Here is a 23,799-nt window from a genome sequence, read left to right as displayed (position 1 = left end):
CAGGGAGAATTTAAATTAAGCCTCTCTCTAAAAGAAAAGGAGTTGGGTTTTGATGTCTTTGTGTTTTCTTCACACAGTCTAATTTTTATTCTGTCCTTGTTATCCACCTGTATCGTTTTTTTTCCTTTCCTCCCTCTGCAAGGTGACACGAGATGAAAACAATGAAAGAAAGAGGAGTCAGTCATTCATTTTCCATTTTGTTTCCCTGGCAAAGATTCCTTTTTCCACTCCTCAGGAGTGGTAAATGAAACACATGAAAGAGGCCAGGGTACGGTATCTGGACATAAGAAAGGGCCCATATGGCCGCCATAGATCCAGAGTGAGAGGCCCTCTGTGCAGGCTGATAGGCTCAGATGGTACTTTTGATGGGGTGATAGAGAAAAGCGTCGAGACCAGATGCACAAGGTCACAGGCAGGAGAGTTTTGTTGAGTGATGTTTGATGGTGTCTGTTGTTGCACTCACTTACACCTCTCTCTCTCTCTCTCTCTCTCTCCCTCTCTCTCTCTCTCTCTCTCTCTCTCTCTCTCTCTCTCCCTCTCTCTCTCCCTCTCCCCCAGGTTTTGGCCATCCACAGCGAGGCAGAGAAAGAGCGAACAGAGGCCAAGAGGAAGATAGCCAAACTAGAAGATGCACTCAGGTACAATGACAAAGACCAAAATAAAAGTGTTATTTGTTGTGTCTAGTATTACAGTGAAAGTTTTAGAAAATGAACATCAAAATTGAATATGAATTGGCACACATCATTAGTATAAAAAATGCTGCCATTTAGAACACTGCTTCAAGCTGTATTTATAAAACTGTAGGTCTAACGCTAAGGTTTTACATTTATTAAAGCAGCTACAAGGAACTTTAATTTTTTGTTGATTCTGGCGGCCCCTGTGGACAAAAGCATACAAATAAACATTAAATAATAAATGAGGTTTCTGTTTGTGGTCATGTAAGATTGATAACTGGAACACAATGATGAAACAAAGTAGACTTTCTAGTGGCATTAATACACTTAGGTTAGCCTACAGGTAATAGATTTGGTTGCTCTGTAATAGTTATTTCAATGAGAAAACTCAATTTATCAACATCCCCGTGTAATGTTACGATTTGGCGGGGAATCTGACCCAATGACAGGCAGTATACAAATGGCCAATCTTCTCGCTGTAGTACATTCAACATTGGGTAAGACCTCATTGATATTCTCTTTACTGTGGCTAAACCTCACAGATGCAGTAAACAGCTGATTATTGCTTTGTGAATCTACCACTCAAGTTCAGATAGCCCTTGTCTGAATGCAAATAGCTCCACTTATTTACACACTACTGTTTATTTTATCATTTAGGTTCAAATTTAGCAATGAACCCTACAGATACAATAACATGGAATATGTGTGTGAAAACAAAACCCGATCCTAATCTCAGAACATCATCAAAACTGAAACGCGGTGATGTTGCCTGGGGTTATTTGACAGGTTACAGACACATTTCTTGCTTTATTAGTGTTTGTACTGACATTGCCCCCTTTGGTCATGACATTTCCAACAGCTAGTGGAGCATTTATCCCACAATTATTAGTATCACACATTTGAGCCTTGACTTTGTGGTTTCAAACTTTATTAGAGGGTTGTTTATGTCTCCAGACTTGAGTCTTTGATCATACCAACAGTGTGTATGAATTCTGATTTAAGGTGGAGTTTGGCTTTAACAAGCCAACCCTTGCACAATCTCTTTGATCTTTTTTTATAACTGTGAGGAGTACGGTTAGAGTTGAGAGCCTGGAAACTGTGATGAGAAGTCGTTTCAGATCTTCACGTGTGATAGGCATTTGTGTTGTCTTGAAGAAAACTTAATCCTACTGTCGAGATCGAACAGTCTACACTAATAAACTGATGACAATATGGGGAAATGCCATGTGACTGTAGATGTAAGACGTCATAAAGAAGAGTCAGTTGTTACGTATGCATGTTATGCATTAAAGTATGTCAATGTTACACTAATTTCTATTTTGTATGAGCAATTGTGGAAAGGACTAACATGTAACATGAAAGGGGTCGGTCAGAGTGATGAACCCTCACTAAAAAAAATGTCATTATTTTTTTTATACTCATGAACCAAATTTTGCGAAAAAGCTCAGATAAACCTGCCTTTTACTCCCTCTCCGGCACCAAACTGCTGACACATTCACCGTAACAACTTTATAAGGTGATAATATGTCCGAAATGATAATTTTATGAGAATTTAATTAGTTATGATTTGAAAAAAGCAAAAGTGTAGCCGATGCTAGTGTCGACGGATCAGTTTTATTTAGTTTCCCAGTAAGACATTCTGTCGAGCCAGTATGCAAAATATCAGGGACCTGAAAATGGCAGACTGCAGCCATTAATAATTAATGTTTACCAGCCGCGACAGCGTCGGCTGGTAATGTTTTCAGTTTGTGAGTCTGTGTTTGTGTGTGTCATCATGGCAAAATGTGGTCCTGGAAACATTGTTTGTAGTGTGAACCAGCGCAGAAACCGTTTCGGGTATTTTGACAGGTGTTTATATGTTTGTCTGTCTGTAGACAATTTCTTGTCAGCGAGATAGAGTCACAACCGTCCAAGATGAAACTGAGTAGTCATGGGTCGGAACGTTATCATGTTAAAGGGGAGTCATGGCTGATGTGATCCTATACACAGTCAAAGTAATGTTTCAGATGATAATTCTGTTAATTTTGAACCTGCCTTTTGCACTTCCTATAGTCATTAACTCTAATTGGCAGCGTGCTACTTTTGTGAAACAATTATTCTTTATCTCCCTTTGTGACTTCCTACTCTTACACTTTAGCTCTGTCACTCCCTCCAGAGCTACGCACGCTGCTGACATCTTAGACTTCAACAGCCAACCAACCAGTCAGCCAGTCAGTACATTCCACTTGGTAATTAATCCCATACTGGACCACATTACTTTGTCACAAGCAGATTACACTTTCCCTGACGGATCTATAATGTGTTCCGCACAATTAAACGCAACGCCCATGCAACAACCTCAGCTCCAGCTCCAGCCATACAAAGCCAAGGCCAGTCGCAGTGCCATCACCCCCTTTGAGACGCGTTCAACTGTTTGTCACAATATGAGAGCATCCCAGAGGCAGTGGATTAGATAGAATGGTTGAGCATGGCTGCATTTGCTTTTATTTTTTCTTGGGTCCTCATCAATGGCTCAAGGCACTTTGTGTTTTCGCCAAACACTTTTTAAATGGCCTCTAAAAACAAGGATACATTTTCCCCGTGATTCAGAAATTGTGTTAACCTGTAGGACGTGGTAATTATTACAGTTCCTTTGTGTTTCCGTCTTTGAAACAACATGAAAACAAGTTTTTGCAGTTTGGTGGCGTTTAGTATTCAGCGTAAAGATCGCAAAGGGACATTGACGGTTGTGCCTGCTTATTGTTTCGTGCTTGTCATTGTCAGCCCGGCAACAGAGGACAAGCTTAAACGCAGCAGACAGATCCGTTTGTGCATAAATTATCCTTGTTGTTAGTATCAGTAACGAGCCAGTCATTCCCTCGTTTAGTGTTAAACACTGAGAAACGGCAAGTGGCCCATCGGGCTCTTAGCTAATTAAGTACTCAGCCGCTGCACACACATGTGCACGCACACACACACGCACGCACACACACACTAAGCAGTCTGGTGTCTGTTACCTGCCTGCTGTCGTGGCAACACTGAGGGCCTTTAAAGGCGATCCAGGAGAACTTCAAAGTCAAAGCAAGACCGCACGCAGGGGTGTGTGTGCATGTGTGTGTGTGTGTGTGTGTGTGTGTGTGTGTGTGAAGATGGGAGGATGGATGATGAAATTAAACAAGAAGAACTGCTCAACATGCCATCCATGTGCCAGATCCTTCGTGGTATGTGCGCTGTGTTATGATGTGTATTTTCTGTTTGTTGACCTCCACAATCTATATTTTAGATATATTAAGACATCAACACAGAGCTACAGTCTCTATGTTCTGATGTTTTATTTCTTCTCTGTATAAGTAAGACATCAACTGATGATGACTGTGCTGGCAGTTCGGATTATCGTTGTTCATATGTAGCACATATAGCTGATGTCTTTCCACGCTTCCCACCCACTCTTTCTTTCCAGTATGAAAACGAAAAATCACCCTGTCCTGCCATGCAAATACGCATTGCTGTGTCAATTTGAGTTCTGCGTTACTATAGCAACAACAACAGAAAGCACTACAAAGCTGTACAGAGAACAAGTTTCTCTCCTTTTCTTTCATCCCGACGCGCCTCAGATCATTACAGGGCATTAGCATAGAGATGGAGAGATGCACCACAGAGGGGGGAGACAAAAGGAGAGAGTGGGGAGGGGGCTCATCTTGGGAACAGCTTGCCTGCTTTTGCAACAGTGACCTCCAAATCACAATTTAAAAACATCAGAAAATCACCTGAATGTTTAACGTAGGGAAAAAGAAAAAACAGCTGGTCTATTTCTAGATTACGGTGTCCCTTTTTGTTTTTTTCCTCCTGGCTCTCCCTCCCATACAATTCCAGTCCTCCTTCCTGCCACTTGGCACCCAACCGTCTTTATCAAAACCACATGCCCGCTAAAGTTGCGGCGCGGGGTTGTCGCAACTCCGACTATGTAACTTGTGCTCAGTTTGATCGTTTATGGCTCGGAGTGGCAGAGGCAGCTGGAGGGAAAGTGTGTCCAAACCTGCGCACACACTCACGCTGTCACGGACGGGATGTGGCGAATTTACACCAAAAGTTCAAGTTTCTTTCTCCACTGTGGTTTCACTTCTAGTTTATTCCTCACAACTCAACACCACGCTTTTGTAATCAGTGCTTGAGACATAAAAACAGATTTGTTGGCAGGGTTTTAAATAATGTGTGTGTCACTTTTTGTTTGTGCCTGCTCGCATGAGATAGTCCCCCTCTCCTCTTAAAGGTGTAGGATGCATCCAGTATGTTCTTTCATGTTATTTTGCATGTGTGTGCATGTGCGCGTGTGTGTCTTTTGAAGTGGTCTTATCTTTATCAGCATTCCTCTCCCATGACAGGAGGGATGGAGGGAAGCAGGGGTGGTGGTGGTGGTGGTTGTCCGGAGAGGGACCAGAGGCGGCTGAGCGGAGGCCCAGTTAGCACCGAGGTGCAGGAGCAGGTGGAGGTATGGATCCTGAATATTGAAAAGCTGCACCGAGGGCTCGATATTTACTCCCATGGCAGCTGCATTGAAAGGCGCTGTTGGAGATGGGTTAAGCGCCTGTTCGATACCACAGACCTGACTAAAGGAAGGTTGTAACGAGCTCTTTAAAAGGTGCACTATGGAGTTTTTATGGGAAGAAATTTGAATCAGAGGAGAAAGATCTTCATTGACTGATTTATTATGCCTAAACAAACTCCTTTTGTTTTCATGACTAACTAAACTGAAAACAACAACTAGAAAAGCTTTTTATTGTAGTATTGGGTGTAGTGCTAGCATCTGGTATCACCGCAGGAATGTCTAATAGAGCAGTGGTTCTTTCTGTCTTCCTGATACTAAATTAAGTGAATAGATAATGAGGCGGATAATAAGTTTCTACTCTGGAAGAAGAAATTAATAGTCATCCTGGCATTTAGCTATAATTTGTCATATCTGATCATCGCACTATCCTCATATCACTTAATATGTGAGCCTGATTGGTATCGTGACATTTTCATGGTGTAATGATGTTAAATGCCTCGCCTTGCCTGCGTTATTAACACATATAACCTTATTTGACTTTCTTACATTGAGTTAGCTCACTTACAAATGCACACTGACAGTGTGAATAATTACCAAAGCAGGCGCGAGCTACTTCATGCAATGAAACGACTCAATCTGGATAGATTGTCTTTAGGGCTTTCATTGTTTCATTGAAAACCTTCCGGCTTCCATTGCATAATGTTCGGGATATGTAAATACACTATATTTACTTTAGGGACTCGTGCCAAGTTGATTTAGCATATTATGCTGTAGTGTGCATAATTCATGAAGCCAAATAGCATCTAAATGCATAGAGAAGGCAGGAAAATCCCTGTTCGAAATCATGTCATGAGTAAAATCTCTCCTCTTCTTTTTTCTTCCTCTTCTTCTTCAACTCCAAACATTTTTTTATAATAACATCACACCATCTGGTGCATTTTGCTTTTCTTTGCTTTAGGCACAGTTTGAGTTGCATGTATACAAAGAATAAATAACGCCCTTAACTTTAACACATCTCAGCTCCACCAAACCAGAAAAAGAGTTGTATAGAAAATATTTAATAACTCTGAAGAGCTCCAAAGCCGTTTTTGAAGTATGCGAAGACAAACATCTAGTGTGTCGTTATGTTCTGTCCCACCCACATGTTTATCCACCCACATAGTGGTACTGTCAGCCTGGGCTGCACCAGATTCCTCTTCATCCTCTTCTCTCTCCTTAGGGTGTTCAGTTGGCTTTGACGCACCAACTAGCACGAAGGAAAGTCGCTGGTTTCATCCCCAGTGTGTGGATGGCAGTGCACGGGCTTCAAAGGAGACAGTTTGTGTAAATGAATTGAAATGTCCTCTGCCATGGCAAGGCACTAAGTCTCCCCCCTTCTTCAGCGTGCAGTGATCTGCAGCTAATGCTTTTCTTGAGCTTCCTTTGAATCTATTTTCATGATAGATCAAGTATTCGGTCTAAAAGATGTAAGAAAGTAGGGAAAGGGGTCCTCACAGGTCTTTCTTTTTATTTTATCAGACCAACAGTTTAAAACTCAAAGATATTCAGTGTACTCTCAGTGAAGACTAAGAGAACCAGAAAATAGCTAATAATCAGCTTTAGATCTACAGGACTGGTGTAAATACTGAGAGTACAGCAAAGTACCAGGAGATTGAAGCTTAATTTAAGAGTAAGCAAATGTGAGGTTGGTAGCAGCACCCTAGTGAGGCAACTGTTCCCTGATGTGCCCTGATGATACTGTGGGAGACGGATAATGCTAACGAAGCCTCATCCTTTATACATATCTGGCCATTTTGTTTCATATCTCGATGTGAAATGCTGTTTGTAAACAGGCCACGTTTGAAGGCAGTTTTAAAGCCATCAAGCTTGCCGATTCTCTGTTTTCTGCTCTCCCTTTTTAACTCTTTCTCTCTTCGCCTTTAATATTTTCTCGCCCTTGTGCTGTCTCTCTGTTGTGTTCACTTATTTGTGGTCTGTCTCCTATTCTGTGTCTGTTTCTGTCTTTCTCTCTGTCTCTCTCCCTCTCCCTTTCTCTTTCTCTGGGGATGCGGATGAAAACCAAGCCTGTTTTATTTTTTCTTCAGAGGGCGCTGAATATTTCAGTTTTGCATTTTCTCTCCCTTTTTTTGTGCTCCCTCTTTTTTTTCCAGGCCCCTTTGATGTGTCTGTGGATTCGTTATCATTCCGTTTGGATGAGCTCACAGACGCAGATGCGCGCACACACACACACACACACACACACACACACACACGCACTCTCACTCTCTGTCTTTTTATACTAGAGACCAGAGGCATCCACATGCAAGCATGCATTCTAGTCTGTTTGTCAGTCTTTTCCATGCGCTGCTCCACCCACATCACAGCCCATACAATTCTTAAATACTCTGCTTACATGAAAAGAATATTTGCATAAGCAATTACAGTCCTTTCTCTGTGCATTAACTTTAATGTGTACTCTTGTATTAACTGTGCGTGTATGTAAATGTTTATATACACTAGCTTCCTTGTGTTTGTATATGGAGCATGTGGTGCACGCACAGGCGGCACGTGGCATCATGTGGTTAGGGGCAGTCCGGAAAACGCCGGCATCCCTGCACCCCTCCTGTCTGCCAGGCGGCTGGATGGCGGAAGCTCTTTCACCCTTTCGAGCACAAACACTCCTCTCTCCTCGCCTCCCTCTCTCTTCCTCCCCTTTAAACAGCCGTTTAGGAACGAGGGATGAGAGGACTTCCTCTTTAGAGAAGGCACATCTTTAATTTGAGCCTCCTCTCCTTCCACTTTTCTGACCAGAGATCCATTTAAAGCCAACGGGCCGCCCTGGTGCTGGCACCCCTCTCCTTCCTTACCCTCTCTGTTTTCTCCCTGCCAGGCCTCCCTGATTCGTTTTTTTTTCCCCCTCTGTCCTCTCATCTCACCCTCATTGCTCTGTTATTGATGGTGACACGCTGTCTACAGCTCTAGTGACCACACACACACACACACACAGAAACACACACACAGAGTTATTCTAAGAGGAATCACCGAAGCTGCCATGCGCTCACCTGCTCTCCTCGGCTTGAGAGCATAATATGTTTCAGTCTGTCACACACTTGAAGTTAGGTGCAGTGAATTTTTTTCGGTGTATCCTCAGAGGTATAGGCCCAGCAGCCAGCTCCGACTTAGTCATAGTGCATTCCTTGAGTAGGGTTGTCAGTCACACACAGTTTGGTACTGTGGCTCTTGAACAAAGGCCCATATATACGCACGTGCGCACCGCCCCACACACACACACACACAAACACACACAGAGACACTTTCAAGCAAGACAGACACCCAGTGCTTTTCTGCTCTGCCTTGGAAGTTTAAAAAACTTGCTATTTCTGTGACATCCTCTTTTCCGTCCTCTCTCTTTTCCTCTGTCTTTCTTTTTTCCATCTTCGTCTCTCCACATATCCTTTGTGTCTGTCTGAGCCCGGAAGGCAGTCATGCAACGAGACTGATTAATAATTACAGAGTACACAAAATTGGGAGAGAGGAGAAAAAAAAACAATTTCTTTGTCGTTTGATGTCCGACATGAGAGAGACCAAAATTACAAAGAGACAGAGCACTATAAAGAGGAGCGAAAGCTTGCACATTCCTGTTTCAATCCTCTGCTCCTGTTCTTTGCTTTTTTTTATTGCCTGCTTTTCATTTAGCTGTTTTTATCTCCTCTGTCTTTCTCTGTTTCTGTTTTTTCATTCATTGCTCTATCTTTATAAACCCTCAGAGTTGTTGCTTTGATTATGGGAAGTGATTAATCACTCAACAAAAATGCAAACTTTGTGGATGTGTGTGTGTGCCTGCAACCACTATAGTTACACGCGATTGTAGAACCACCTGTTATTTTTGATGCTTTTTCCTTTACTGTTGGCTATTTTAACACAGATTAGAAACTGTATCATTAAGACACTGAATGTATTGTTTACATTTGAAATTGGTTTGGTCTCAAAAGAAGAATAAAACTTCCATTTAGTCAATATCCCCAAAGTGTTGCATGACAGGGGGGGACAATAAAGCGCAAGTAAATAAGCGCAAATGATCCTTAATCATTATTATACCACAGTAGTGCAGTTGGACTCTTAATTATTTTGGGAAGCTGTCCCTACTGTAGTACAGCCCCAATTTGGAAATGACGCTGTGTAAAATGTAAATAAAAGCAAATTGCAGTCATTTGCATCTCCAAGCCCTTGTAGTAATATCCTTTATACAATCGTGTGTTTCACAAAGTTGTGAGCATCACGCCATTGTTGCTTGCAATAGTGCCAATTTCAAACGGTTAGCTCTGGCTTATTAGTGGAACTTTTGTACAGTTGACACTGAAACAGGAAGCTGTTCCTGTTTAAAGGAGGCCGATTGTACTTTTTCATTTTCCTTTCCTTTGGTGTTTTTCTTCTGTTCTCGTGCATGTAAAAGATCTTGAAAGTTAAGAAGGTCAAAGTCTGCACCAACAGAAGCTCCACTCTCCCACAGAAAACACCGCTCCTGAAACACCTCATCAGTAGTCCCGCCTTTAATTCTGTGAATTTGTGACATCACATTACATAACCAAGTCACAAATGAATGCCTACTGTAGCTGCTAGTTTGGCATGTAAGAACTGATCTAGCACAGCTGCTCTGTAGTTGTCAGCGGTGCTGGCTCAGCCAACTGGTTTAAACGTTATTGAACTGTATATACTTTATATTATACAGCATGTCTTACAGGTGTGTATTTGTATGCACATGTTCATTATGTTATCTTCTGTGCTTTCATAACTGTGTTAGTGGACCGTATCCTTTATGAATTGTAATACACACTCACACACACTTTTCAGTCTTACTGCTTGAAATGTGTGGAGCATCTTAGTCCTCCCCCACCACCCACCGTCTGCCTGTTGTAATGTTGTAATAGTTATACTTCTAATTGGTTTTAAGTCTTACCCACTGGCCAGAAATCCTTTCTTCGTACTGCTTGTCTGTCCACAGGGAATAATTATCCATACAATGTGAGTTAATTTACAAGTGAGCAGAAGCACACACACAGTGCGGCAGCGCACACACAGTAATGTACACACCACACACTGTGAAAAAATCACGTAGTCAGCCATGTTCTCTCCCTAACATTGTCATGTTTGTGCATTAATCAGAAGAAGGGTCTTGGAAGGTTTCAAGAGCTTCTGTAGTGAACTGTAAGTTTGCAGTTGTGTCTTTGCTGCCAAGAAAAATTTCTTCACTTTGTGCTGAAGTTTGGAGTTGGACGGTTGCACATCAAAGTTTCTGTTCAGTTCATTCACCTTTTTCAGGGAGGTTCATCCATGACATTATTACCATAAAACACTCATGAATACCAGGGACAGGAGAGCCAAAAGATCATTTTTCTTAAAGGGATTTTGTATGATTTTGTGATTCAGAGCAGTAAAAATGGCCTGTGTTTGTTTGTGCTTGGCCTAAAAACATGCATTTTTAATCTAACAACCAGAGTTTCGTAAAGTTATCCTCAGTGTAGCTCCCAGTGGGGCATTTTTAAAAATATTTAAGTATTTATCATAAGACATTCATTGTACTTGACTTGAGTTATGGTGCAATATGTATTAAATTATTCTAACGTATACTGTATATTCAGACTATAATGTATGAGCATGTGATGTATGTGTAAACATACAAATTTAATTATCATTAATTTAAGGGGAATTATTCTGCTCTTTTTCAGCCCTGTACTGTAATTTTATTCTGGGACTCCACAAGAGTAGTTTTGCATGATTCAGTTTAAAAAAACCTTATTTATCATATACAGGCCGTCATGCAGCCCCTCAGTTCATCCTCTATCCGAAACACCACATTTTAGCTCCCGGCTCCCCCACTTTCTTCTGATTGGACAAACTTCTGGAAGCCTGCCTAGGGATAGCACCTTGGATCAGATAGCAATATGAGGCACTGTATTTGATGAGGCCAGGCCTCACTGATTACTGTATAAAAACACACCTTCATAACTGTATTCACTGATTTTTGGTGAAAATGGATCATATTTTATGGCAAAAATAACTTTGGTTATATGCAAAGTTCCCTGATGGGCATATAGCTTTGCTTGTTTGTTAGCTGGTCAGCTCAGTTGGCAGGCACAGATAGCAGCTCTATTATACCTCTTTCACACTGCACTAATAAAACCCCTTTATATCTGGCTTTTGTCTTCAAAAGGTCCAACTCCAAACAGCTCTAATGGAAACACCCGGATGGACTCACTAGTTTTTGCCCCTTGTCAGACGCGATACCATGACACACGTTGAAGTTAAGGCAGCTGGTTTGTTTAAACTTTTCCATCCTTCTCTTTTCTAGCAGCATTTGCAGATTGTTCAGTAAAGTAAAAGATATTTCTTAAAATAGTAACCACCGTTACACTGTCAGTGGCTTCTGTGTCACTACCCGAGCCTTGTCAGTTGTCGGTACTGCTTATGTGCAACTCTCAACAGAGATGAAAAAGAAGCGCGATGCCTCACTCTTCAGCAGTTTCCGTTATCAGCTCCGGAAAATTAATGATGTGCCTAATTCATTATTATTAAGACTGTTTTTCAGGTGTAGTTGTGATGACGAATGTGACACACAAGAAAAGAAACAGAAAGGGAAACTCAGTTTTAGCAATGGGAAAGGAGTCACTTGCCTATTTTCAGCAGGTTTATCCACATTAAAAAAAAAAAAACATACACATGAATTTTGGTGTAAATGTGATATTTGCTTGCTGTTTCTGCTCCCATTGGAGCTCAGAGCACCAGGGAACTTGTCAGTGTAATCTTTCCCATATTTTTGATTTGATTTCGGCAACATGTTCTCTTCAAGAAAGGTCATGTACAGTAATGTAGCCTGCGAGCTTCTAACTCTCTAAATCCAATATGAATATCATATAAAGAACAGTTGGAGCTAATTAAATGAATGTGATGTGAGCACATGTTGATGTGATTGGTCATAGCCAAGTCTGGGTACAAGTCAAAAACAAATCATGTCATTATGCGTGACTGCAATTTGCTCATCAGTTATGAAAAAAGAAGCTAATATGATCTTATTTGTTAGATATTTGTTGCTTATTAATGCAGCATTTTTGGATGCGATCGCTCTATGACCATAAATTTCAATGTGCAGATTCTCAGGTGGTTTACGGAAATAACACCTCCACACTCCTCCGTCACTCCCAGCTCTGTCGTTACCCTCTTTCCATCCAGCCCGACACACACACTCCTGTCCCCACACACCCTCCGTGGGTGAGGCTTGACAGCTGCTTGGTATTGCTCTATGTGATGTTGTGGCTGGGCCTCTCCGCTGGGCGCTGACAGCACTCAGTATGAGGCTGTCCCTCTTAGTGTGCCTGTCAATCCACTCAGCCTGCAACTCCATGACCTGACATTTGCCAGCGATGGCAGCAGTGTAGCTGGGTGGAAGACACACACACACACACACACACACACACACACACATGTGTGCACAAATGTATTCCAGCTGATGGATACAGTAGAATTGTATATTACTGTATCACTCTACTCTTCCTCCATCGCATACATTTAATAATTAAAAATGTCAGACACAATCAACTAGAAAGTTGCATTTCATTTATTCCATTGGCAGATTCTTTTTAATAATCACAAACAAGAACCTGTTTTTATTTTTGAAGTGGCATTTTTTTGTGTGAATACTGTTTAAAAAGTTCTATAAGAATAACATTTACTCAAAGCATTTTGGATTTCTGGTCTGGATAATGTGTTTCTATGGCTTCATATATTATTTCTTTGTGTGTGTGTGTTTGATTTGAAGGGAGATGGAGAGCCAGCTGGACAGAGCCAGGGAAAGTCAAAGGCAGCAGATCCAGCAGGCAGATACAGCACTGGAGCAGTTCAAGAAACAGGTGGAGCTTAGCTCTGAGAAGACCTATGCTGACATGAAACTCCAGGTCTGATACTCACAAACACACACACACACACACAAACACACCCTCACACACACACACACACACACGCACACACAAATGTGCATAAAAGCATGACAACAAATGTACAGTGTATTTTTGACAGAAAGCGGTATCCATGGACACATGTATGCATAGTGGTCAAGATGCACAATAATGTAGCAGGTCATCGGTATTCGTCGATAAAGGCTGTAAAATGAAATGTTGGAAGCAGACAGAGGTGGAAGAGCGAGAGCCTGTTGTCCACTAGTTCATCGATCGAAGTATAAAATGCTAAAATGGATCCGCTACAGGAGAAACTTGATGTTCTCTGCAATTACATGGATCAAAACATGTGCAAGTATCTGCAATTGGCCAAAATGAGTAGATAAATGTCAGATATCAGCAAAAATCCAACATCGTGCATCCTTACATACTGTGCATTCTGATAGTCATGCATGTACTGTGTGCATTTACACAGACTCACATGTGCACTTTTACCCTCTTGCATGTTTGCTTTACCACAAAAGGGGTGAGCTGGTCGACAGGCAGCAGCAAGGACAATGCAAACACACACACTGAGACACAGCCTGACCACAGATGCAACATGGCGCCACGCTGGCTGCGCTCGAATTCCTCCGTATGTCTTTTTCTATCTGTCTCTGTCCTCCCCGTCACTTCCCCCCTCAGCTGCTCCTATACTGAAAAATCTATAAGTGAGAACCAAGAACATCATCATCCCGAGGCCATATTCACTCATTAAGTCGTTCCAAATGAATGAAATGATTTACAATGCTCATTAAACAGGTGCATTCGTCTCACTGCTACCACGCGTTGACCTTGCTTCCTCTCAGTGGGCGTGATGTGGGATGGATGGGTTTTTTGAGCGAAACGGCCTCGCATCAAGCGCAGTAAGCAGCCAGACTAATTAGTACGTCAGGCCAGCCTCGCGATCAGCACTCGGCACCGCGTGGGCTGCTGCTTATTGGGAGTGTTCTTCGATCGATCGAAGAAAACTTCTGATGCTGTCTTACAAGTCAGTTTGGCTATAGGCGTTTTTGTTAAGCATTTGTGGCTATAATGTGTGTGTGTGTGTGCACCTTATTGACGAGGAAACGCCGAGTGTGGTCCTGAATGTTTTAAAGGGCCGCGTGTTCAGTGAGATTAGCACGTTTTAGTCGCTGATTAGTGAAGTTTTTCGGCTAATCAGAGTGACACGCGTAGTCTAAGGAAACGAGTTTGTGTGGGAGTGAAATTTATGCACGGGTGTTTGTGGGCACACAGAGCAACCTCTGTTCCCTCAGACTGAATTTAAAAATGTTTTTCGTGTTTACAAAAGAGATAAATTGTGCTGCCGCTTGCATCTGAACCCTAAAGACAGCAGAGACGGCACCCAAAAGACTGAGATGTCCTTTCAAGATGCTATTCAAGCGAAAAAAACCCACTATATTCCAAGACGCTTGAACCCTTAAGCGAAAGCACACCATCTACCAGAAAAGTAGCTTTTCTTTGGATTGGAGGTGCTACACTGAATGTTGTTTGATTTTTGTACCAGCAGACACAGAACTTTGGTTTGTGTTCAGTGTGCCTGCTTGAATCAAGGCTACATGTGTTGTGTCTTTTTTAACCAGGATGGGAAGTGATGTCTTCTTTACTAGGTGCTTGGAAAATTGTCTGTGTTGCTGTATTTCCCCTGTTCTTCCTCCCACTCTTCTCATCCTTCCGCCTCATGCTCGTTCCTTCTTTTCCCATTGAGCCCCTGGCATCCCAATCTCCAATCTGACTTTATCCTCAGCCCACATCAAAGCCACAAGAGAGAGGGAGCAGTCTCTTCTGCATCCCTGTCATCCTCTTTCCCTCTTTCCCTCTCCCCAACCCGCTTGTGCATCGCTCCATCACGTCCTCCTGCTAAGGCTTTAATGTTGCAGAAAGTACTTCAAAAGAAGTTTTTTTTTTATTTATTTATTTTTACTCTTTTTTTTTTTCCCTTCTCCATCCATCCATCTTTCCCCTCCATCATCTTCTCCCTCTCTCTATGTCTGCAGATGGTGTTATATCTAAATGGATTATCTGCATCGCTCTCTTCCTCTCTCTGTCTTTCTCTCGTTTTTAAAATCAGCATCCCACTTTTAGGCTGCACTTAAAGGAAGGAGTCTGCCCTATTTTGGTTCGGGAAAAAAAGACGCACCATACGGAATCAAATCTCTGCTGCGTGCACAGTTCAAAGGAGGCTTCAGCATTTTAAATGGATTAATCAAAACACATTTAGCATTTCCTGAGCGTTAACACACAGCATAGCCCAGATACAGAGGCGTTTCAGTAAATTACATTTCCAATTGTTTTGATTATCGTCACCTGAACAGAAAATATGAAAAGTGCTAGGCTGCAAGGAAGTTGAGTGATGATAAATAAGGTAAATATTGTCAAATCCCTTTTTTTTTTTCAGAAAAACACAAAGTCCTCAAAGAGGACCTGTGACTGTCTTAATCTTAACTGCGTCTCTTTCACTTGAGTCCTCGAGTTGCACTGATTTTCTTCCACCTGCGAATATTGATGTGAACCCCTGGTATTACATATTTCATGTTAATTATAATATAATACTTTGATGAATAGCTTTGCTCTTTATAACACTAACATAACGATGAGATCGCACATAATATGATGAACATACAGTATTTCTTCCCGCTGGCAATTAATTAATTTCAGATTAAAAGGAAAATGTTTTAGCAGCATGTAATGTTGCAAATTGCATGTATAACATTTGTTGCACTTGTGTTGTGATTATGCATGCATCGACCAGAACTAATGGAAAAAATATTGAGCAGAAATTTATGTCCAGTCTTCTGAAGTACAAGAGGTTGAGTAGAACGTTATGTGTTGGTTTTCAGCAAGATAAATGTATTCCAGATTTTCAGTCTGAAGATATTTTGTAACATGTTGTACATATTTGACTTTTGGATTATTTTCAGTCAATCAAATAATATTAAACTTATGTGTTGTTTTATCTTCTGTTGCCTCAAGATGGAGAAGGTAGAGGAGGACCTGATCCGCTCCAAGTCCCTCAGGCAGAACCAGGCCAAGGAGTTTTCCCAGCAGCTTGATGCACTCAGACAGAAATATGAGCAGCAGGTCTGTATGAGTCTGTAACAGGCTGTTCAGACCTGGTATCAACATGTGTCCTGAGCGATTCGATCACCAAGTACAGGTGTGAACACCCCCAAGATGCGTTGAGGACCGCACTCTATGTAAGCAGCAGATTTTTGTGAAAACGCTGTCTGCTTCAACTAACCATTGAAATTGTCACTGCAATATCCCCAGACTCCCTTACAAATCACATGATTTTAAGAGTTGTTGTGTGAGGTGAAACTTAACAAACTTTGCAGAAGAGCTACAGCAAATTCAAAATCATTCAAGCCTTCCTGTAAAATTTGGCATTAAACCTAATATATTAAGTTGTTTCTGTCCTTGTAAAAAGTAAGTACTAAAGTGCGTCTTACCTCCCAACAGCTGTTGGAACATGCTGTTTGAACTGATAATGAACAAGACAACATTTTATTAATGGTAAGCATGTCAAATTTCACAAACACAGTAAACAGTAACCAATACTGGCTACTTCTTTATCACCTGTTGAACAGGTGAACACATTCTTAACTATTCTATTCTGCAAACATTATACTTAAAGATATTTCCTTCTTTGTGTGTTGTATCCATTTGTTCCAGTGATATATTTGCATGTAGAGCGTGGAATTAAGAGCCGATCACAAGCGGTCACTCAAGACACACGTGGAGATGCATGTTAATGCCAGGTGCAAACTGACGGACTTAAAGCTGTCCACTCATGATCGAATCACTCAGAACGCATGTTGATACCAAATGTGAACAGCCTCTAACTCTCTGTACTTTATGTAACCTACCTGTATCTGCATGCATTTTTTGCCCATGATGTAGCCAGGAGAAAACATCTCCTCTTGCCTCCATCATCAGCATCATCATCACATTGTTATCTTTTCTCTATTATCAGTGAACACTTGGCCTGCTGGAGCCAGCCAAGGGGACTGACACCCATCTGAAATAGTCTTGTTATTGCTCCCCATCTGTTCCACATGATTAATTTCTCATGATAAGGGACACGCTTTAGATTAAGCTCGGATTGCAGCTCAATAAATATGTTAAACATTGCCAATTGAAAACTAATGCAATCTGCAAAGCAGACGCACTGCCCCATTATCATCCCATCTCTGTCACTCTTCTTCGATTAGGCGTCTAGAAACCATTTTTACAACTCATTGAAATCTTGCCTGCTGATAGGAAGACAACTCTTATAGAGCATTGGATTCAATTAACCACAGAAATGGATATTATCAGAGGCAGCCAGTCTCATTGTAGGAGGTAGGGCACTCACAGGCAAACTTAAAACAATGTGATTGAACATTGCCTGCCCTGCATCGCACCAAATTGGACCATGCAGTAAGAGAAATTTGCATTCATATATCCCTGGATTGCCATGAAATAAAAACTAACTCAAGCAATGTCTTGGATCCGACCAGAATTTTAATTTAAAACATTAAAACAATAAACCAACAGAGTGTGAAGAAACAGCATTATTGACATTATGTCAAAGACGTCTATGTACTGCAGGAGATGTCTACTGAAGTTACCATGCTAAGGGCTCTTGGGCCAGTGGCTCCACAGCTAACAAAACCATGAGCTTATTAACTGTAATGTTAGCAAAAAAGTACTGTCGCAGTTGTGGGTTGTTCTGATTATATGCTGCCACCTATGATTTTGGTTTTACCTTCGAATCCGGGTCATATTCTACAAACTGCGCCTTTATTTTCTCCTTTTGAGAAAATAGTGTACAGCACTGCAGTATATTTCCCATCTGTATCCAAACAACATGATGCATGACTCAACCTGATGGTTAATAAGCATGCTAACACTCTTTTCCAGGCCAGATGGAGTTTACACTGCGTTTAATTTGCTGTAGATGGTGATAAGTGGAGGATAAAAGGCCAGTGTTATATCCAAGGAGTGGAGAAATGGCCCTCCATTATTGATTTGCTCCGGGGCTGAACACTTGTGTTGGTAATTATAATGACATTCATGGAAAAAAAATCTGATTTAAATAACATTTATTCATACTATTCATTATATTGAAGAAAAAAATATCCACCAGAAACAAGTTTAACTGGGGAAAGTGGGAAATGCACCTTTTGAATTCTTACTGCGAGGGCATATAGTCATAGAAAGCAGACATTTAAACCGTTAAACATGTTGTATGTGTATCCAAAATACATTTTCATCCCCCTATTATTATCCAGTAACTGTAAGAATTTATCAGTGTTTCGAGTGCCAACGATCGTATGTTGTTCTGAGGACTCATCAATTCCATTTCATGTGAAAAACAGGTAAGTAATCAAAGCAATGCAGAAAATATTCAAGTGACGATTATGATCTACTGCTACAGAGAGTGGGGGTGCAGTTGACAGATGACGCAAACTACATAGGGTTAGCAGCACATCAGGAAAGCTTTTGTCTTGAAGATTAAAACACATAAAGACGAAGGGCCTGTCTTTGCGATCATGTTGATATGAGCGCTGGTGACATTAGCTACACAGTTAGAAGGGTGGAGGGGGAAAAAAGAGAGGGGATGTGTCTGTATGCACATGGAGACGTGTGATTATTCATGAGTTACTGTGTCGTTTTACATTCTCTATTCTGTGTTTACGCGCACACCCAAGGGTGATCACAAGTACTTTGCGTGTCAGCATGCATGTGTGCCTCCACTCCAGAGAGATTGGTGTCACAAGATTGCAGGGGTCAAGTTTGTCCATTCAGATGCTCACAAAAGAGCATTCGCACAAGGGCAGCTTCAATGAGACTCTAAAAAGGGGACTATGTATGAAGGAGTTGTTTTCCAGCTGACCCTCCCTGGCAGCTGGACGTCACGGTGGTCGACAAAGCTCTGCCCCTTGACGTCGGAGTGATGTATTAGAGGTCAAATGGCTGGTTTGGAGTTGTGACCTTGAGTGTTCAGGGAAATCTCAACCGCCACACTCTTCAGATGTTAGATTGGGACAATAGATAATGAGGGACTGTAGTTTAAAGGCATGCAAATGTGTGGACACACTGTACACACACAAATATGAACTTGCATACTCAGCGCCGCTCACTGGCCATCTTCAGTTCAGCCACTACAGTGAGGCACAAGAGGTTTGTCTTTCTTCTTCCATCTCTCCCTCCCCTCCCTCACACTCACCCCAGCCTCCCCTGCTGAGCCTAGACAGGGCTTCTGTTCTACTCTCCTCTTTCCCAAACATTTCAGATTTCACCCCCTGGGGCTGAAAGAAGCCCATTACCTCACTGTCCTGTCTCAATGCGAGCAATGTACACACACACACAACCATGTCTGCCTAGGCTGACAGGAGTCGTGCTGTGCAGTAACACCCGTCCCACTCTGTATCTGTGGCACCAAGCTGTGCTTTAACCGACTCAGTCTTCCCTCATAAACACCACGCCGGTCCCTTTAAGAAGCGCAGCACCCAGCATCCTCCGCTGCACGCTGGCGCAAAGTGATGTCACAACCAGGCTCATGCTGGGTCTGCTCTCTGTCATCTCCTCTCCGTCTTTTTCTGTAGCTGTTTTGCTCACAATGGATCTATCGTGGCCATTTCTTCATTTTCGTTTCACCTCAGATCCCCTCTCTCCTCCAAACCCCCCATGGCCCGAGACACTAAACGGAGCGAACAGTAAGCCACGATGTCCACCCCCAGTTTCTGTTACCGCATGTCCAGCTGAGGAGTTTTCGAAGCAATTGCCTGTTTGTCAATATGTCAACTTTAACTTGTGCTGCTGTATGAATCTGACTACCCCAGTGGGACAACGTACTCTGGCTGTGGATCTGATTTGTACCCATTATGTCTCTGAATGGAAAATGAAGGCGGTGAAAATCTGTCTGTCTGTGGAATGTACCGTAGACAACACCAGCACCACCAGTGGAAGATGTTGCCCACACTCTGCGTAGTGTTTGTCTCATGGAGCTCTGTGGTGTTCTGTTATGTCCTGGAAAAATGGCATGTGTGAGTTGTCTTGAGGGTGTAGTGTTTGTGTGTGTGCCTGCAATGCCATTGACTGAGCCACAGAGATAAAATACATTTTTATCCAGCCATAATTCCTCCCATCGCCCTTTTCACAGGGCATTTAGCTAATGATAGCTTAAAGCTCCCCCAAAAGCTGAAGGGTAAATTCTTGGCTGCCAAAATGAAGTGTCCATTGTGGCCTTCCTCTCAGTCCTGGGGACGGATTCCGGCTTCCTGTAGATAGCCCCTCATTCATCACCTGCTCTGAATAGCATGCAACGACCGAAGATAGGGCAGTGGATAGAGCAGGCACCAGGCATAGAGGCTGTGGATCTACGCTTCTCTGGCAGGCCAGGTAGGGTGCCGTCAAGCACAATGTGCAGGGGATTAGCTTCAAAGCAGGGAGGCAAATGGGCCCCAGGCCCCTGCTGTCCTTTCAAGGCTCCGGCTGGGGCTACACGGCGGGATGGTGTGGGGGTCACTGGTCCCCCCGCCATGGGGGAGTGGGAACGGAAAAGAGCCTGGGAATGGCTTGGAGGCTTGGGGCTGGGAGCTCCACTGGCAAGGCTCACCTCTCAGCAGGTGACTCAGCTCACAGTGGTGCTGGGATACAGACTTGCTTCAGATGACAGGATGATTAAGCCTGAAAAATTTGGGATGTCTGTCCCATTAAACCTATTTTATTATCCTCTACTGTATTGTGAGTAGCTGGTTGTAACTCCAGCGAGACTGAAGTCTATTGATGTTTACCGTAACCAAGGTGTTGATTTGCGCATACAGGTCCTTGCTATACTCCAACTTCAAAAATATCGTTCATTGGCAGCATAAACACTAATGACATCATCCAATGATTGTTGCTTGAGCATAATTCCATTAATTGTGAAAATATGGAAACTGATATTGATTATTAAATGGAATTAATGATTTGCAATTGGTTAAATTAATCCTCGGAGTATAATAACAGTTAACCGCAGCATCATGAGTCATTCGGCATCCTCTCGGTTCTCCTCAAAGTTTCTTCTGTCCTCGCCTCACTCTCCAGTTTTATGCTCTGATTTGGTTTTGGAGCGATCATCATATTCAATGCCTAAGCCGATTTTCGCATGCTGTCAGGCGCATAGCATGGGGCATTGGGTAGTTACTGCAGCCAGATGGCTAACCCCTACCAGCTTGCATGCATAGCGCAAACTAACCGCTCTTTCATATGCCGATCGCAGAATAGGGGGACAGATTTGGAGACGGGAGAAGTGGGACATTCAGGGCCAGTCTGTACAATTGGCAGGAGTGGTGGGAGGGCTGGGGGGACAAGCCAGATGTAAACACATCACATCATGTCGTCTTCTGACAATAGCAGGAAGCGGTGAAACTTTTTTCGCCTTTTTCCCCTCCTTCCTACCAATTTCGGCAATTTGGTTGGGCACATGGGTAGGAATAGGACGAAGAAAGGTTGAATGGATCGGTGGATGGACAAGTTGTCATGACGACAGGGTTGCTCTGAGTGTGTGTTGGCTGATGAAGTCTCTCTTTGCCTGCTTGTCCAATCAGATGGCTGAGCAGCGCATGCAGCACGAGCAGGAGAGGACGCGGCTACAGCAGCAGCACAGCGCGGAAAAGGACAGCCTGGTCCAGGAGCGCCAGCGGGAGGTGAGCAGCCTGGAGAGGCAGGCCAGGGCCGCCTTGCAACAACACCAACAGCACACCCAGGAGTGGAGGAAGCGCGATGCCCAGGTAGGGGGTCTCCACTGATCCATGTTTGCACACACACACATGCCGACCCACTGCTCTCCCGCGGACAACCATTTTGTATTTTGCCCATTGACGTTTTCCTGGGGTTTCAAAAGCACAGCGGGTTAAGACACTTTTTTACTTAAAACAAGACGGATAATGATTTTCGGTTTGAATAATGTCATGGATGGCGCTATATTTGGTGCGAGCATACGTGAGAATTTAGTTATTTCTATTTGAATAAAAACAAACTTTATGCGGCTAAAAACAGCGGAGCGCGAAATAACAAGTTTTAAAAAAAAAAAAAAGAAACGGAAAAAACGAAACAAAAAAATCCCGCCGACCCAACTTCTAACATTATTCTGATGTTTTTTAAAATCATTTCTTATCGCAGCAGGGGTTCGTGATAGAAGTGTAAAGACTTGAAATCCAGAAACCACAGGTAGCCAGATGAAGGAGAAGAAATCTGTTCTGTTGAGCGCCAAGCTTTTATTCGAGAACCCTGGGTTGGATTTCTCTTTTATTTCCCGTTGTACGGTTGTGGACCAGCGTCAAGCGCCCTGTACTCCCAGCGAAGTGTATCTCTGCATGGCATTCTCCTCTCACCGCAGGTAGCCATCTCCCTCCGGAAAACGGTGGTTATTATAATTTCATCATTGACGGCCACAATGAGTGTATGACGTTTGGGTCTGTATTAATGGTTATCCCTGACACTGACAGGCTATTCTGTTAGAATTTAGCCAAAACAGCAGCAGGTCTTCATCTCATACCCCTCGCTCTGTCTTCGGCTCTCTCCAGCCTGGGCTAGCTTGGAGCTCTGTGGGAAGCCATTTGACAAACCAGCCTCCAGCTGGGGATGTGTTTGACTCTTCAGGCTTCCTGATGAAATGGACATTGTCAGCATGCAGAGAATTTTGTTTGGCCGTCAGCTGGAGATAGGGATCTAGCAAGACATATGTGGTATTTGTGGACAAAATGTGCTCACACCAAAGGTGAGCAAAGATGACGCCAGCCGCCGAGTGAATGGCGAACAAATCGTACTTAACGGAAACTATTTTATGTTTCATTTGGCTGTCACTAAGTGTTTTAATTCACTAGGGGCATTTAAGAGATAATTTACATTTATCACAAATAACAACATTTGATTTGTATTTTTTAAACAGTGTTTACTTACACTGTAGCACAGGTGAAACCCTTTTTTTCTTGTGAAATGCAACAATATTCGCAGACTTATGAGACTCCCTGATTTGTAAAAAGGAAGTAATTTTGTCTTCTGTGTTTATTTTTTTGTTAACGTTTACATGTGTAACCTCTGTGTAACATTGAGGCAATAATTTGTAGACCGCCATGAGTCTAATATGTCTTTAAAAAGCTAGAATTTGTGTAACATGAGGGAGAAGTCTTGTGTCCTCTCTAATGTTCCTTAGACTCATGTTTTTGGTAAATGCCTTTCACAGCACCGATGGCACCAGCTACTTTGTTTTTCGGTTTTCTGGAGATGCCGTCACAACAGGACACAACTGCTGATAACATGTCATCCTCAGCATGTCAAAATGACGCGTCGTTCGACAAATCTTAGCTTCTCAGGAGGTGACAGAAAACAAACTTCCCCAGTACTCATCTGGTATTCTCAGTTCCTGTTTGCTCGTGCAGCATTTTGAGCGGAGATCAGACGCCTGCCGCCTAATGTCAGATGTTAAAGCGGCAAAAACAAGATTTTTCACAGGCCTTGGAAAGATGGAGGACCGGATTTTGAGGTTTGTGAAACTGCTCGGGATGTGAGCTGGTTTGACTTCCTGTGTGAGCACTGCTCCACGGATGTGCTGTTGAAATGACAAGGAGCTGGCACACTAGCAGCAGATATGTATTAAACA

At 42.6% G+C, this 23,799-nt stretch overlaps 1 protein-coding gene across 3 annotated transcripts in view; it reads left to right on the top strand.

Moving 5' to 3' along the window:
• cep112 (centrosomal protein 112) overlaps window positions 1-23,799 on the top strand; it is a 109,617-nt gene that overhangs the window by 35,950 nt on the left and 49,868 nt on the right. For all 3 annotated transcript variants that reach the window (XM_084370578.1, XM_084370579.1, XM_084370577.1), the window contains exons 17-20: window positions 559-638; window positions 12,992-13,127; window positions 16,143-16,250; window positions 21,746-21,928. In XM_084370578.1, coding sequence (XP_084226704.1) covers window positions 559-638; window positions 12,992-13,127; window positions 16,143-16,250; window positions 21,746-21,928 — 507 coding nt within the window. The remainder of the gene's footprint in view (window positions 1-558; window positions 639-12,991; window positions 13,128-16,142; window positions 16,251-21,745; window positions 21,929-23,799) is intronic.

The sequence above is a fragment of the Pagrus pagrus genome (genome assembly GCF_965226575.1).
Source record: "Pagrus pagrus genome assembly, chromosome: 13".
NCBI classification, from domain to species: domain Eukaryota; kingdom Metazoa; phylum Chordata; class Actinopteri; order Spariformes; family Sparidae; genus Pagrus; species Pagrus pagrus.
The sequence above is the reverse complement of the archived record's forward strand: the minus strand, read 5'-3'. Positions and strand labels throughout refer to the sequence as shown.